The following is a 16,190-nucleotide window of genomic DNA, read 5'->3' as shown; positions in this document are numbered from 1 at the left end:
TAGCAGAGGGGAAGCCACCGTGCACTTGCTCTGTGAAGCCCTGCATGAGCTGCTATTTTGTGACTGGCTCTACTTGCTGAGCAACTGTTTTTTGACTGGTAGTACCCAGAAACAAAAATCTGCTCTCTTCAGTTCTATGTAACTAAAGGCTGTTGCTTTGGTTTTCAAATGTAAGTGAAAAAGTAGGATTAAAAAAAACCTATTTAAATGCTATCTCCGAGTTAGAAGCATCGTACTGCAATCCAAAACAGAGTTACATTCTACCAAGTCCATTGAATGCAGTGTGATTAGAATTGTGTAACTACATAGGATTGCACTATCTGCGCACAATAAATTGAATTATTTCAGATTTTTTAGAGTAATGTGAAAAAAGCATATTTAAATATTTCTCTCTCCCCCCCCCCCCAGCACTCAGTAATAGAAATAATGTTAATTACACACACACGTGCATGCACTCACACAGAGAGACATGTTTTATTGTAAATAAGTAACGATTTATTATGAACCACTTTGGTGAAGAAAAATGGTACAGAAATAAAGTATATATTTTAAAATCGCATATTTAGGGTTTTTTTAAAGTGGCTGATTGCTTCAAAGATGGTTCAGGAAAACTTTCTTCTACATTTGGAGCAGTCTCAGTGGATCTAAATGAAACTAAGCTTCAGTTTGTCACTGATATCTGCGGAGGAAATGGCCAGGATTATTTCTGTTAAACTTCTCAGATAATTTCTTTTGAATGTTTTTCTTATGTGCATATGAACAACTAGGCTCGTAGGACCCTGTGGCAGCTCTCCATTCTGATCTTCTTGGTGAGAAGTAAATAAATGCAGCCTGGCCAGCAAGGCGGTGTTTACCCAGAGGGCGGATCGTGCCCTGGAAAAGGGTCCAGGGTTGACCAAAGGGTGTCAGTGGCAAAGGAAGCTGTAGTGGCTGACTTAGCAGTAGCTGATACCAGCACTGATGGTGATACCAGTACTGATGCTGCACAGGCAGCAGTTCAGGGGCCAGTTCTTTTGTACAGCCCCATTGCTGTTACTGGTTGAGTGGCCTGTTAGGAGCTGGTCAGGTCAGGTTGTAAGCAGAAACAAGTGGGGCTGTACTTCCTACTTAGTCATTTTCAGAAAGTAGAGCTGCCAAGTGAATGAACTTCAGACTGATGTAAGGGTAGGTAGGAGGTACCAAACTGACAGACTTGGCCAGTGATGAGCAAAGCACCCTATCGGTAGTTGGGCTTGGAGACTGGTACCAGGCTAGAGCTGTGTCTACTAAAGCTGAGCAGGGTGTGGTGTGTGATAGTGTGGAACTTCATGCATCTTTTGAGTCTCTAGACTTTTTAAGTAGCCAGAACATTGTCATATCCCTAACTTCTTGCCATGTCAGTACATTGTAAATTAATTATGACTTTTTCCTTTTCTCATAAATGTAGGGCTTCTGAAACTGGATAAAACTAACTCTGTTGAATCCCTTCCTGAAATGCTGACCTCTGATTCTGAAAGTAGCTATGTGGGAGTGAATAGTCCCCGAGATTTGCAGTCTCCTGACTTCACAGTAGAATTCCATACAGATAAGGTGGAGGTCAGAGCTGTCTTGTTACCTTAATGCTTTCTATTTCAATAAAAAACAAATTTCTTTAGATAAGCCAAAAAGCTGGCTTAAGTTCAGTTTAAAAATGGTGATTATTTACACAGTCTTATGTTGAGAATTTTGTTGTTCATAAATTCCATTAATAGGCTTTATTTATAGGAATTTTATTCCTGAATAGCACAGTTGTTGATACCTCTCTGTTTTCATATGTTGCTTCCTGATCTTTGAAGTATATACTGCATGCTCCATCTTATTTGCTTAACACAAGTTTTAAATTACGGCAGCTGTGCTGTGGTGTTTGGATGATGTGTGCTAAATTCACTAATCTGAAGATGTCATAAACACATTCTCAGAATACTGTAGTGCTGCCAGATACGAGACCATTTTGTAATTATCTTTCAAAGGATTAAATCATGCATGTGATGGTACATTGTAGAATATGGAGCCACGCAGATCCAAGACTATCCCAAGCATCACATAGCCAGCAGGATTTTTGACTTTGTGAACCCCAAATTGCAGCCCTTTGTCATATAGTAAACCACTCACAAAATTCAGGAGTGTCAGTGTGACTTGTGGGGAGGGGGCCAGCTGTTCAAGGGGAGTTAGCGCTCTTAGGCATGCCTAAAGTAGCTGCGTAGATCCATTCATGGGCTTAAGTGCATTACTGAATTTTGTTCCTTGTCTGCTCTTGTACATGTTTGCCTCTTACCCAAATCAGTGATTTTTCTAAATATGTGAAGGAAAGTGTATAATTTTCAGTGTCTTGATTTCAGGTGAAAGAAAGGATATGTGTTTCCAGTGCAGTTGTTGCACATGCCAATAAAGAGGTAAAAGCCAGTGAAGAAACATTACTGCAAAAAAAATCACCACCACGCTGCATTCCTAATAACAGAAACACCTCTGCAGGCTCCTCCAATTGGGTTGTCAGCTCTTTTAGGTATATTTTTGTTCCTGTGTTTGTCAAGTGCTATGTGAGAGCTGCTGTAGCATAGTGGTAAAGTGGTTGAGTTGTGAATCAGCAGTCTGATGGTTCAAATCCCACTACTGCCATGAGCTCAGTAGGTGGTCTTGGGTAAGCCACGCCTCTCAGCCCTAGTTCCCCACTTGTATTGTGGAGATAATAATACTCTGACAGTGAAAGCTTAAGCAGAACAACTCTGCTTAGGATTTCACTGTGAATTTGTTTACTGCGCTGACTGGGGCACTAATCTGTCTAGAAAAGTGGTATATAAATGCAGTTGTTATTATTTTTTCACCTAATTCATATATAAATAAAGTTGTAGTCATTATTTCTTCTCCTAATTCATAATCCAGTTCATGCAGTGAGCCATGTATGCAAGAGGTTCTTCTCAATAGAAAAGCATTGCCTGTATACGACGGCCAGTAACTGTCACTTAGTTTTGAAGCTTCAGGTTATCAGGAAGCTGTGATCACTGTTTTAAAAGCAGTTACATGTCTCTGCCCTATAGCTTTCTTTCTAAAAGGAACTATTACAAGTCTGACTGTATGCAGATTGCATCCTGAACTTCCGATCTTAAAGGATCTGATTTGAAGTAGGGTTTGAAAGAAATGTAATCCATCTTCACATAAACTATGGGTTTTTAAACATTTTGTTTAGCATTGTCAAGAGACCTAAAAGTGTCCTTGGCGAGGTTTTTTCTTGAAAAGTACATATATGTATAAGATGGTTGTCTGAAAACATTCTATTTGAGGTTTGCCATAATTGAGGAAGTAGACATAAATTACACATCCGGTTACAATATGGATGCAAGATATAGAAGATGTGAATGATGTTTGGCAACTGGAATGCAAGTAAAAATATTCATCTTAAGAAGTAGTAACTTGTAATTTTTTTTCATTCAGTCCTGCCAGTCCTCCTGCTATGGATTTAAGAACTATTATGGAGATCGAAGAAAACATGCAAAAATGTGGAACCATGCCAAAGATGAATTCAGGGTTGGTAAAAAACCAGGGTTTGTCAAGGGATGTAATTCTTAGGATTGATAATAAAATAAACAATATTATGAAACTGGTTAGGATTTAAAGGAAGAGTCCTAAACTTTGTGAAACATTTTTAAAACTTTTATTTTTGAAAAATATTTTGTAGTTCAAAATCTTGTTTGCACATAATGCTACAATACTTCATTTCCTTCTTAAATACTGTTCATTTGTAACATATTGAACAAATCAAATTTTACAAGAATTTATAGTCACAGATCAGGCATTGGAATACTTAGTAAACTTTTTTGCTGCTGTTATTACCCACTAACGTGGATTTAAAAGACAAGCGAATAAAAAGGTCCTTGCTGTAATTTCTCATATGCTTGTTCTGTTTAGAGTTTGTTTTTCCAGAAAGTGATGGTAAGCTTATCTTTTAATTTTTAGCCGACCTGCTTCACATGGGAATAAGCTTTCTCAGAAGCAAAGGAAGTTGATTGCCATGGCTGCTAAGGATGGCAGCCCAGAGATCATGCCAGATGCAGCCTTGTTACCTACACCTCGAAAAGCTACAAAGCCAGGGAATGTGTGGTATGTTTTTATTAATGCATTTATGTTGGGGCATGGTGAACTTAAATGCACAGTATCTTTTAAAAATGTTTTGGTCTAGTCTAGAGAATTCGCACTTGAATATGGCAGTGGTTTAGAAATACGATTGCATCTTTGAGATCTTGGTCTTGCTTTACAATTTTTGTTTGTTCTTATCTCTTGCTGGTGTGTTCAGATAAGCTAGAGCCTGGTGATACCCCGTTCTAGCAACTGCTATGAACTTTGGTTTTGAAATTATATCAAGTAGTACCTTGAACTATGTTTGGCAACCCCAGAAAAATACTATGGGTACAATTGTTTTCACTTAGTACAAGCAAAGTGCAGAGTAATTTTAATGCTTCTTCCTATGCAAGGACTCTTAAACTTGCAGAAATCTGAAATCCACCCCTATTTATATTTGTAGATATGTATTACACCTTCTGTTACCTATGATCTAGACATAAGAATTTTTCTTGTCCCATCCAGCTGAGTACTGTCTGGTCCTTTTGGTAGTACCTTGCTAAGGACTGGGCAAAGGTCTTTCCCAGCCTTGGTACTTAAATACTTTTTAGTAAATAGAAGCCAGAGATGGAAACTGGGATCTGCTTAAAAGTATATTATTTTCTAGCCATCTTAATCAAAGGAATCACTTGCCATTGCTTTATCATACTTGCACCTTGCCTTTCCTCCCATGGGATTTTCCTATTGTAGTCTCCTGACAACCTTGTGAGGTGAGTTAGATTGACAGACAGATGGTGGCCCAAGATCACCCAGTAATCTTCATGACTGAGCAGGGATTTTAACATGATGTGTAAATCTAGCACCCCATTCACTGTCCTATTCTGGCTTAGACTGCTGGTAGTTGAGCTGCACAGTGAATTCCTTTTTTTTTTTTTTTTTTGAAAAATTTTTATTGGGTTAGAATCCATTATTTCCACATTTACATTCAATTTTCCCCAATTTTTTCATCTCTAACCCCCTCCCTTTCCCCCCCCTTTTTGTTGACTTCCAACAGCTTTCCAACCCTTTGTCCCCTTTCCCTTACTTTTATTAGCTTCCTCTATCTAAAACAAATATATATTCTCCATTATTCTAAGCAGTACATCCTTAACTATTTTTAACATTATATGCCCAAACTGTCTTTGTTTCCATCTTAGATAAACAATTTATCCCAATTTTTCAATTTCAGATATTTCTATATATCATAAACCATATAGATCATAAATTCGTTTATATCAAACAATTTGACTTATTCTCTCTATATATTACTCATTCTATCTTTTTATAATAGTTCTATATATCTCTCCTCACGTAGTCAATCAATTTGGCCCATCTATATCTTCAGACATTCAGTTTGGTACAAAACTTGTCAGAAAAAAAAGAAAATATTGTTAGTTAATCGCTCCTTATATTTAGTCCTTATAATTAATTATTTTCTCTATGTTCTGTTTGTTAACCTATATATATCTATATATATGTCAATCTATTAATCTGACTGCTTATTAATTCACATTTATCTCTTCTCCCCCCGGTAAAGTCTCCCCCCTCTACTTCAATACTTCAGTAGTTCTCAAACTGCCACAGTTTTCCTCCCACCTCCCATTTCTTCTCCAGGTATTGTTTCAGCTTCTCCCAGTCTGTGTTGAACTGCCCTGAGTCCAAATCTCTCAGTTTTCTTGTCATCTTGTCCATTTCAGCCATATACAGCAATTTGTAAGTCCAATCTTCAATAGTTGGCACTTCTTGTACTTTCCATTTTTGCGCATACAAAAGTCTAGCTGCTGCTGTCATATAAAATATCAACGTCCTGTGTTGGGCTGGAATTCCCTCCATTCCCAAGTTCAGTAGCAGGAGTTCTGGGTTCTTATTAATTTGAAATTGTAAAATTTCACTCATTTCTCTTATTATTTCCCCCCAGTACTGCCTGGCTACCTCACACGACCACCACATATGATAGAGGGAGCCCTCATGCTTCTTACATTTCCAGCATTTATTAGAAGTATTCAAATTCCCTAGCGCAATCTTCTTTGGTGTCATGTACCAACGATAGATCATTTTGTAAATGTTCTCTTTGATATTAATACATGTCGTTGTCTTCATTGTAGTTTTCCACAAGTATTCCCATGCCTCCATTGTTATTTCTTTATTAAAGTTTATAGCCCATTTCACCATTTGTGTTTTAACTATCTCATCCTCGGTATACCACTTCAACAGTACTTGGTATACCTTGGATATTCTTTTCTTATCTTCTTTAAGAAGGGTCTGCTCTAGTTCCGAATTCTCTATTCGTATACCTCCCTTTACAGAGTCCGAATTATATAAGTCTCTGATCTGTCTATACTGGAACCAATCGTAGTCAGGTGATAGTTCCTCTTGTGTCTTTATTCTAAGTTTGGATGCTTCAGTTTTAGTTATTTCTTTATCCGTTAAACATTGTTGTTCATTATCAACAGCTCTCGGGTCTATCACCTCATATGGAACCACCCACAAAGGGGTTCCTTCTTGTAGATAAATTCTGTACTTCTTCCAGATTATGTATAGACTTCTCCGAACAAAGTGATGCAGGAACATCGAGTTGACCTTTACTTTGTCATGCCATAAATATGCGTGCCATCCAAATATTTTTTTATATCCCTCTAGGGCTAATAGTTTCTTGTTCTTTAATGTAATCCATTCTTTCAACCAAACTAGGCAGATTGCATCATGATAAAGTCTCAGATTGGGCAGTTGCATTCCGCCTCTTTCCTTTGCATCTTGTAAAACTTTCACTTTCACTCGAGGCTTCTTGCCTGCCCAAACAAAATCTGATATTTTCCTCTGCCATTTTTCAAATTGTTTGGAGTCTCTGATGATTGGTATTGTCTGTAGCAAAAACATTACTCTTGGTAACACATTCATCTTAACTGCTGCAATCCTGCCCAACCATGACAAATTCAATCTATTCCATTTAATCAAGTCTCTCTCTATCTGAGTCCATAGTTTTTCATAATTGTTTTTGAATAGATCTATGTTCTTTGCAGTTAATTCGACTCCCAAATATTTCACTTTACTTGTTACTTCACAATCCGTTGTTTCCATTAACAATTGTTGTTTCTGCTTAGTCATATTTTTGCATAATATCTTTGACTTCTTTTTGTTAATGAAGAAACCTGCCAAGTCTCCAAACTCCTTGATCTTATCTATCACTCTTGGCATGTTCTCCAATGGGTCCTCTACAATTAACATTATGTCATCCGCAAATGCTCTGACCTTGTATGAATAGTCCTTTATTTTTATTCCACGAATTTCATCATCTTGACGTATTTGTATCATCAGAATCTCCAATACTAAAATGAACAACAATGGAGATAACGGGCAACCTTGTCTTGTTCCTTTACTTATTGTCAATTTCTTGGTCAATTCATCATTCACCACGATTGCTGCAGTCTGGTCTCTATAAATTTCCTTAATTGCTCTGATGAATCTTTCTCCCAATTGTAGCTTTTCCATAGTGGCAAACATAAAGTCCCAGTTTAAATTGTCAAACGCTTTTTCAGCGTCTACAAAGAAGAAACCAACCTCTTTGTCACAACGCTTGTCATAATATTCAATAGCATTGATCACTGTCCTTAAGTTGTCTCTTATTTGTCTGTCTGGCAAAAAGCCTGCTTGTTCCTCCTCTATGACTTCCGAGAGCCACCCCTTCAATCTCTCCGCCAATATCTTCGCAAAAATTTTATAGTCATTGTTGAGTAGCGATATAGGTCTATAATTTTTCACATTAGTCAGGTCTTGGCCCTCTTTTGGGATATATTCGCTTCACTCCAAGTTTCTGGAATCCTTTGATCCCTTAAAACCCCATTCATCACCTCTTTTAGGAATGGTGCCAGTTCATTAGCCATTGTCTTATAGAATTTAGCCGTAAGTCCATCTGGTCCTGGCGCCTTTCCTAGATTTGCAGATTGTATTGCCTTACTTATTTCCTCGTCAGTTACTTCACTATTCAACTTATTTCTCCAAGCTTCCGAGATTTCTGGAAGTTTGGTTTTCTCCAAATATGACGCTATTGATTCTTTGTTTACTTCTTTTTTATTATACAGCTTAGCGTAAAATTTATAAAAGGCTCTACTAATGGTAGCCTGCTCCAAATACGTTTTGTTATCTTCGCAAATTTTATTTATTATCTTCTTTTCCCTTTTCTTCTTCAATTGCCATGCCAGGTACTTCCCAGGTTTATTAGCACCCTCAAACGCTTTTTGATTCAGTCTTTTGAGATTCCACTCCAATTCTTTATTGCTCACTGCTGTTAGCTGTTCTTGAAGTATTTTAATTTCCTGGTATACCTTCTTTTTCCCTGGTCTCTTTTTCAGCTGTATTTCTTTGGCTTTTATTTTCTCCTCAATCTCTTGTCTTTTCTCCTCTTTCTTCTTTCTTGCTCTACCATTTAAGTCCATTAGTATGCCCCTTACAACCGCCTTGTAAGCATCCCAAACTTTATTGGTTGGTACTTCTTTATTCACGTTGTATTGTATAAAAAACTTTGTCTCTCTTCTCAGTATTTCCATATTCTCTCTTTCCTGTAACAAGTCCTCATTTATTCTCCATGCTTTCCTTTTTCTCTTTTTTCCAAATTTCCACATAATTGGGTTGTGATCTGAGCCTACCATAGGCATTATTTCTACCTCCTTAGTCCATAATGCTAAGTCTTTTGAGGCCCAGATCATATCAATTCTTGATAATGTAGAATGCCTTGCAGAATAAAAAGTAAACTGTCTGCTTTTAGGATATTCTCTCCTCCATACATCTTCAAGAGTCTCTTGTTGAATCAACTCAAAAAAAAGCTTTGGTAATAGTCCTCTTTTCTTTTGTGCCGTTGTAGTCTTTTTGTCTAGTTCCAAGTCTGTCACTCCATTGAAGTCTCCAGCAAGAATTATCTGGTCATATGCAAGATCGTCTAAATGCTTCCTTAAATCCTCAAAGAAGCTTTCTTTTGCACCGTTAGGTGCATAAAGTCCGACTACCAACACTCTCTTTAAATTCCAAATACATTCCACTGCTACAAATCTAGCTTCCACATCTCTCATAACAAATTTTGGCTGTAGCTCCTCTTTTATGTACAACACCACTCCTCTTTTTTTCTTGTTGGAGGCCGCTACATATTCTTTGCCCAGTTTTCCAGATTTTAAATATTTTACATCCTGCTTTCTGATATGGGTCTCTTGCAAACAAACAATGTCACATTTTTGTTTTAGTAGCCAGTGAAAAGTATTTTTCCTCTTATTCGGTGAGTTTAGTCCATTTACATTCCAAGATAATACTTTACACTCCATACTCATGATCTTGTTGGTAAGTCTTTTTCATTGTCCTTAATAAATCGCTCCATCTCTCGCTCAGATCTGATGCGTTTTTTGGCCCCTCCAAACTCAAAGGACACTCCTTCCGGTAACTCCCATCTGTACCTGATTTTCATGTCCTTCAAAATCTGAATTAGCACTTTATATTTTTTCCGGTCCAGTAACACTGATCTGGGCAGTTCCTTCATTATAATAATCGTCTTGCCATCAATCTCCAATGGATCTTGAAACTGTTTTGTCACAATCCTCTCTTTCATATTTCGTGTTGTAAACTGCACAATCACATCTCTTGGTAGTTTCCTCTGGGTTGCTATTCTCGAATTCACACGGTATGCCACATCTAGGATAGCCACAACTTCCTCCTCCTCCTTCCCCAGGTACTCAGCCAACACCTCAGTCATCTGTTCTTGCGCTGACTTTCCTTCCACTTCTGGCAAGCCACGAAAACGTAGCTGCTTCTCCATATGTTTAGTTTCTGCAACTGACATTCTCCCCTTCACCAATCTCATCTCTGTTTGTTGCGTGTCTGCTAAATTCTCCATCGCGTCTTCTACTGTTTTAACTCTTTGCTGCGTTCCTTGTAATTCACTTCGTATTGTTTCCATACCTTTTTTCACTTCTGACAGCTCCGATTTTACTGTCTGTGTAACCTCTTTAACCTCTTTTATCAGCTCCAATTTCGTGTCCTTAAGTTCTTTAATCATATCTAAAAGTTTTTTGTCCAGGTTTTTATCCAGGTTTTCTATTGCCGATTGCCACTCTTTTTTTGACATCGTGGGGCTTGCTTTAGCTCGCTCCCACGAATCCGCTCTCTTCCTTAACTCCGTGGCATAAAATTTAACTGCACAGTGAATTCCTATCTAACTTTCATATGACCCTTCCTTCCTTCATAACATTCCTCTGGCTGCAAACACGGGAAACAGCAAAAAACGTAGAGGTTTTTTAAAAAGATGACAGTCAATGTAAAGTAATGATTTAAAAATCTTGGTTCCTTGGAAAATGGTGTTTGTTAGTGTTTATTTCCTCATGAAACGTACATACTACACTGATGGCTTGATAATGATTTGTTTAAAATGTAGTTCTCCTGCATTTCTGCTTCCCTGTGATTAAGAGATATGTCTTCTCTTGTCACCCTTTAGTTACCTTATGGCATAATCCTGGTTTTAAAAGTCTATAAAACAAACTCATACGCATGTATTTGGCGCCAAATTGAGGTTTCCATGCTTGCATGTGGCATTCTTCAGAACATTTGTATGTTTGCCATGAAACAAGATACTTGTCTTGGAAATACAGCAGCTCTTCTGGCAAGACAGGATGCCAGATGGGTGTGGGGCCTTCTGGAACTTCTTTGGTTGACATGGAGACTCAATATATCTTTATCCATACACTTTTTGCACCAAAAGAAGCCTCTGGTTTCACAGTTTGGGGGACTTAAGGATTCATAGAATTCTTTGCATTTATTTTTCCAATTGTAAAAATGTTATATATAAAGGGGATGGAGAAATTGCATGTGAAGTTACATGTATATATAATGTCACATGTACTCTGTATTTATCAGTGGGCATAGAAGGATGGCATCGGGCGGTTCTTTGACCGAGAGATGTTCCTAACATTATATAATTTGTCCCTGTTTTTGCTGGGATAAAATATCATTACAGCTCAGTATGCTAAATTATCAACATTGCATTAAACAAATTCTCAAGTAATACCGTCACATCTTAGTCCACATATGGGCTTATGGTGAGTTAAGTTGTAAAACATAATGTATAGAGGAAGTATTCAGTAAAGTAGTGTGGTACTGACTGACAGCATTATTAGAATGGCTCTTCTTTGTAGTCCAAGGCAACTTAGCTACTGCTGTGGTCTGATAATGGGAAATTTATATGCTTCTTCATTAATTGAAAATATAAAGGCACTCCAGAAACTGTCACAAAGGCTAAAATTTGATATACACATACTCTAAACTCCACAGAGTAATTCAGTGTGAAATACCTCTCTTTATCAGACTTACAAACATATGCACCATTGACTCATTACATCACTGGTATTCTTCCTACAGTTAGTACTATCTACCAAAAGAACCACGTAACTACTATGTGCGTTATCCCGCCAAATACAAGTGTACAATATAACGATCAATATTAAATACACAGCTATACCATTTAAATTGCAAGAGTATCGCTGAGCATATTGAGTTGTCTTTCCCCATCACTGTTGAATTCTCTCTGACTTCTAGATGTCTCTCTAGCATGATGTTTGCAACTCAAGCAGGAGAGAGACAGTTACACAGCTAAAACAAGTGGTTCTTTACTCTCGTGGCCATCTAATGGCTGCCCAGTAAAAATGTGTTAACTTCCCTTGTAATAAGTACAGAACTTGTGAATGAAAGGAGCTCCAGAGCTGCAGATAGCCTCAAATGATGTCTCTCTGTGAATCTTGGATGAGATTTTCTTTACTATAGGTATTGCACAGAGTTTGAAAAGCATCTCTTGAGTCAGACCACTTGTCTGTGCCTAGACTGGTACTGACTACCAGTTGGCAGCAGCTTTTCAAGTCCCTGGCAAAGGCCCATCCTAGGCCTCTGACATGAGAAAAGCAGAACAGTTGAGGACTGTCATGCTTGGAGCCACAAATGCAGTGAAGAAGTCACAGCCCAGATTTTGTGTATTAAAAAAAGAAAGTATTCATTAAGACAGTCACAGTTTTCCAGATGCGTGTTCTGAACGCAAATGATTCTTTCCAACCATGTCAATGTGTTCCAAAAGAATTTATCCAATAACAACATGGCAAGTGATGTTCTAAGAAAGTGCCTCCCTGCTGGTCTCTTTACTGAATGCCAAAGAGGTAAACATGATTATTGGAGAACGCAAATGGACTGTCAGATCTGACCAGCTGCTAAAGATTCGAAATGCTCTGTTTAGATATAAAGGGATCCTTGTAGTAATGTAATAGATGCCATCCAGTGATGTTCTATGACACTAGTGTTAAGGTACAGGGTAGCCATGCTTGTGTTTCCTAGCAGCTTGTATCTATGGTGTGAAAATGATGACTTGACAGCAGTGACAGCTCTTGCAAATACAAGTGTCCTGTACTTGGGGCTAGAAAGAGGCTCCCCCAGCTCTTTGTTCTGCCTAAACATTCAGGCATTGTTTTCCTTTCATATTCAAATTTCAAGATAGTCTGGAATGGCTAATTTTGTTCTGCTCGTTATAGCCTAAGAGAGCTATAATGAATGTCCATACTTCTCAAGGGCTTTTTTGCGCCAATATAAAGACAGGCTTATATATATAAACACCTGTGGAGGTCCAACAGATTGATATGTACTGGGATTTTCATGCAAGCTTTGTTTGTTCATTAAAATAATTCCCATGGAGATACATTTCCTGGAATCCTTACTGGAAGGTACAAGTATTTGATTGAGACTATGTCCCTGCTTTCTGTTAAAGGGCTACTTCAATGCATTCTGCATTGCCAAAATCATTCCGTGATCTCCTAGTCAAGGAAGAAAAGTCTTTCGGAGTAGGTACTAGTTCCAGAAAAGACTGGGTTAAAGAACTTGAGGATACACAAACTGCAAAGTCTATAAGGTGAACACATAAATCATTGTGTCTTCAGTATTTATAAACTGCTTTTCTGGCAACATTGTACATCTGTTTAGGCATCTAAATGTACAGCGTTTAATTTTAGTCACTGTGTTTTCTATTCTAATGCTAACTTTATAGCCTTAGAACTTTGTTGCTGGATGGACTGCTGAGTGCAATTAATTATGAAAAGTCTACATCTGTGTAGCGATCCAGTTACACAATATTTTCCTAATGCATGATGGTGATGCCTTGAATGTATGATGGTTGTTTTATAATGGCTTTAAGGAGCTGATTCTCAGAAGTTGTGTATGTAATTGGATTTGCACAGCAGTTCATCTAATGAAAGTGGATTGAAAAAACTACTTACATTTATTTAGATGTATGGTCTATCCTCGAGAAATGTGGCGTTTTAACGTTTATGCACCTTGTTCTGTACTGCCTCCATCACAAAAAAGGAACAATAGCTCATTATATTCCTTTTCTGTTCCTTATCCCATCCTTTCCACACATAGTTTAATGGGAAAAAATCCAGTCAAACGTCAGCTCTCCTCCTCAAACCAAGTACTATTCCAAGCACTATTCTCCTCGTATACTAGTAGGGAATATCTCAAAGCTGCAATGCCTGCTTGCAGTTTTTAAGTATTGTACTTAGCAAACATGCAACCCCTGAACACTCCTACTGTTTAGTCTCTGGAAGTCAATAGTGTGCGCTAGGCTTCATGGTCTGCTAATATTTTTTTTGCTGTAGACTCACCAATGATCTTGAGGCAGAAAATGACCCTTCTTGTGAACCAGTACATTCAGAGAGTCAAAAGTAAGTTGGATTTTTAATTAAACATTATCATGTTTAAAAAATCTGTCAACTGCTTATCTTGCATTTATAATTTACCTTGCAGTCCTTGGTTAGCAACATCCTCGCCAGGTCTTGCTGCTGCAACATCCATCACATTTGCAGAGATTGTAGAGGAAGAGCTCCAGCAAGAAGCTGCTCTTATCCGTACTAGAGAGAAACCTTTAGCCTTGATCCAGGTAAAGAAAAATGTTCAGACAATAAATTAAGAATAATTGTGTTTGGCATTTATGCTTACTAAAATATTAGGCTGTAGTGTTCTCTTATTCATGTTCCTAAGCATTCATAAATCATGTTGCACTGAGTTGGCATTCCTAATCCACATAACTGGACCTAGCCAAGCATACAAGATTTGCGTGCTCAGCAGCTTCTGATTCAAGAAAAGCTTTATGTGTGACTCCTTTAATTGCAGAATCTGTTACAATGCTCTAACTTGCAAGTAAGTGCCACTGTTTGTGCTCTGTCCTGTTATCAGTGTTGTTAAAAGATCTTTGGTGCAAAAATGTATAATGAAGCTTGAAAATTCTAGTGACTTCAGTTTCTTTTAAAAATTACACAGCACAGAATAATGGCAAATGTTCATCCCCAATCTGAAAATTCCTTGTAGATTCCATAGAGCTGTTTCATTTTTTTCATTTCAGATAGAAGAACGTGCTATTCAGGATCTGTTAATTCACTATCAAGCGTCCAGCAACCCGGATGAGTTTGTTGTTGTTGAAAGATCTCCACAGGGGCCAATAGCAGCTCCTATGTGGAACAAGCATTGATGAAGAAAGCTCCTTATGGATTTGGAGAAGATATGGGGACTGCATGAATCTGGGATTGATTACATGGTTGTTCTTGAATAAGAACGAAGGCAGTTATGTGTCCATTTCTTTTCAACCCATTGCCTGCTATGCGTTTTCCCTACCAAACTGATTACTAGGCTGTGCCGCTTCTATAGGATGCCATTTTAATTTGGAGTTGAAAACTACTAAGCTGATCTATGATACTTCTCCCTCCCTTCCACCCACCTGCCAATTAGCAAAAAGTGTAATAGTGGTGTTGCTTTCCAGTTACCAAAGACTGAATTATCACAACCATGCATACGTTTTGAATTAATGGGATTGTGTGGTCATCTCAAATGTTCATTTTCCTAAGATTGTACCCAGTTTTTGTGTAGTAACAAAAAGCTCTGTCTACTGAAGTAATGGTATCAAGGTTCTATTATGCTTGTGTGAATGTGGATGCCCCCCTGCCCTGCTTTCTGAAAAGTACTCCTAGCCATCATGCCTTATACAATGGGTGAGACTGTGCTGCAGTGATGATCTTGTACTGCCCTGGGTATGGTTTCCATTAATGTAAGGGGAGTCCAAACTACAATCGAAGCTCTTAAAATAAGAAATAGGAAGTGACAGCCCTTTTTTGATTGAAAAGTGGCAAAATGGAGATGAGGTAAGCAGCAGCATGCTGAACTACAACACATTTCAGGAAAAAGCATTGAAACTACAGAAATGAGTACATTTTGATAATTCTGCATTTGTAACAAGTATTGATACCTTTTTGAGTACTGTGTATTCAAAATTCTCTGATCGAGGGTAGCTTTTTGTTGTTGGAAGACTTTAAAAGATTGTTAGTTCTAGTAAATAACATGTTATTGGTATTTTTTGGTGGTTGTTGTTCAAGGATGGGGGGTTGGTTTGGTAGCTTGTGGTTGGATTTACTAGTTATTACAATAATCTCAGCATTTATTGGTTTTGGATAAACTGGAGCTACAGTGATTTACCCGAGTGAGCATTCATACCATTATGAGAGAATGATTCATGTCTGTTATCTAATGTAGTTGCAGCTCACTGTTTTGGATTAAATGCCAAGAATAACTGTGTGGAAAAGCAAACTGCAATAAAGAACAAAATGGATCAGCACAAGGTACTACAGGACGCAAAGCTGATTAGTGTATTCATTTGCACCCCACCCCCTGCAGTTCATTTTGAATAAGGGTACAAAAAATAAGCAATTACAACAGGATAACTCGGACAGAACATTTGTATTAGTCTTTCCTCGAGTTTATAGGCCGGGTTTGTGGGCAAGAATAGCAAAACAAGTGAATGTGCTATTGGGTGCGATACTCCGCTTCTTGAGGATTTCAGCCCATGGTTAGGGGAATGGGGGTGGAGTATATCTGAGAGTCTCTTTTACAATATATCACACGTGCACGCACACACCCTAATTTGCAGGGCCTGGTTTCTCCAGGTGATCTGTCAGGCTCTGGCACAGGCTTTTTGCATAAACTCTTCTCAGTGGGAAGGAAAGCTGAAGTGATTGTCATGTGGA

At 38.0% G+C, this 16,190-nt stretch overlaps 1 protein-coding gene across 2 annotated transcripts in view; it reads left to right on the top strand.

Moving 5' to 3' along the window:
- IBTK (inhibitor of Bruton tyrosine kinase) overlaps positions 1 to 15,796 on the top strand; it is a 59,982-nt gene extending 44,186 nt beyond the window's left edge. Inside the window, exons 22-29 of one of the 2 annotated variants that reach the window (XM_054975360.1) lie at positions 1,427 to 1,569; positions 2,358 to 2,521; positions 3,448 to 3,540; positions 3,970 to 4,113; positions 12,890 to 13,030; positions 13,776 to 13,841; positions 13,924 to 14,056; positions 14,519 to 15,796. In XM_054975360.1, the coding sequence (XP_054831335.1) occupies positions 1,427 to 1,569; positions 2,358 to 2,521; positions 3,448 to 3,540; positions 3,970 to 4,113; positions 12,890 to 13,030; positions 13,776 to 13,841; positions 13,924 to 14,056; positions 14,519 to 14,644 (1,010 nt within the window). In that variant the 3' untranslated portion in view covers positions 14,645 to 15,796. Of the gene's footprint in view, positions 1 to 1,426; positions 1,576 to 2,357; positions 2,522 to 3,447; positions 3,541 to 3,969; positions 4,114 to 12,889; positions 13,031 to 13,775; positions 13,842 to 13,923; positions 14,057 to 14,518 lie in introns of both variants that reach the window. The other variant, XM_054975354.1, reaches the window with a different exon arrangement.
- Positions 15,797 to 16,190: the final 394 nt, after the last annotated feature.

Source organism: Eublepharis macularius, chromosome 1 (assembly GCF_028583425.1).
Source record: "Eublepharis macularius isolate TG4126 chromosome 1, MPM_Emac_v1.0, whole genome shotgun sequence".
In the NCBI taxonomy this organism is placed as follows: domain Eukaryota; kingdom Metazoa; phylum Chordata; class Lepidosauria; order Squamata; family Eublepharidae; genus Eublepharis; species Eublepharis macularius.
This window is presented reverse-complemented; position numbering and strand designations above follow the sequence as displayed.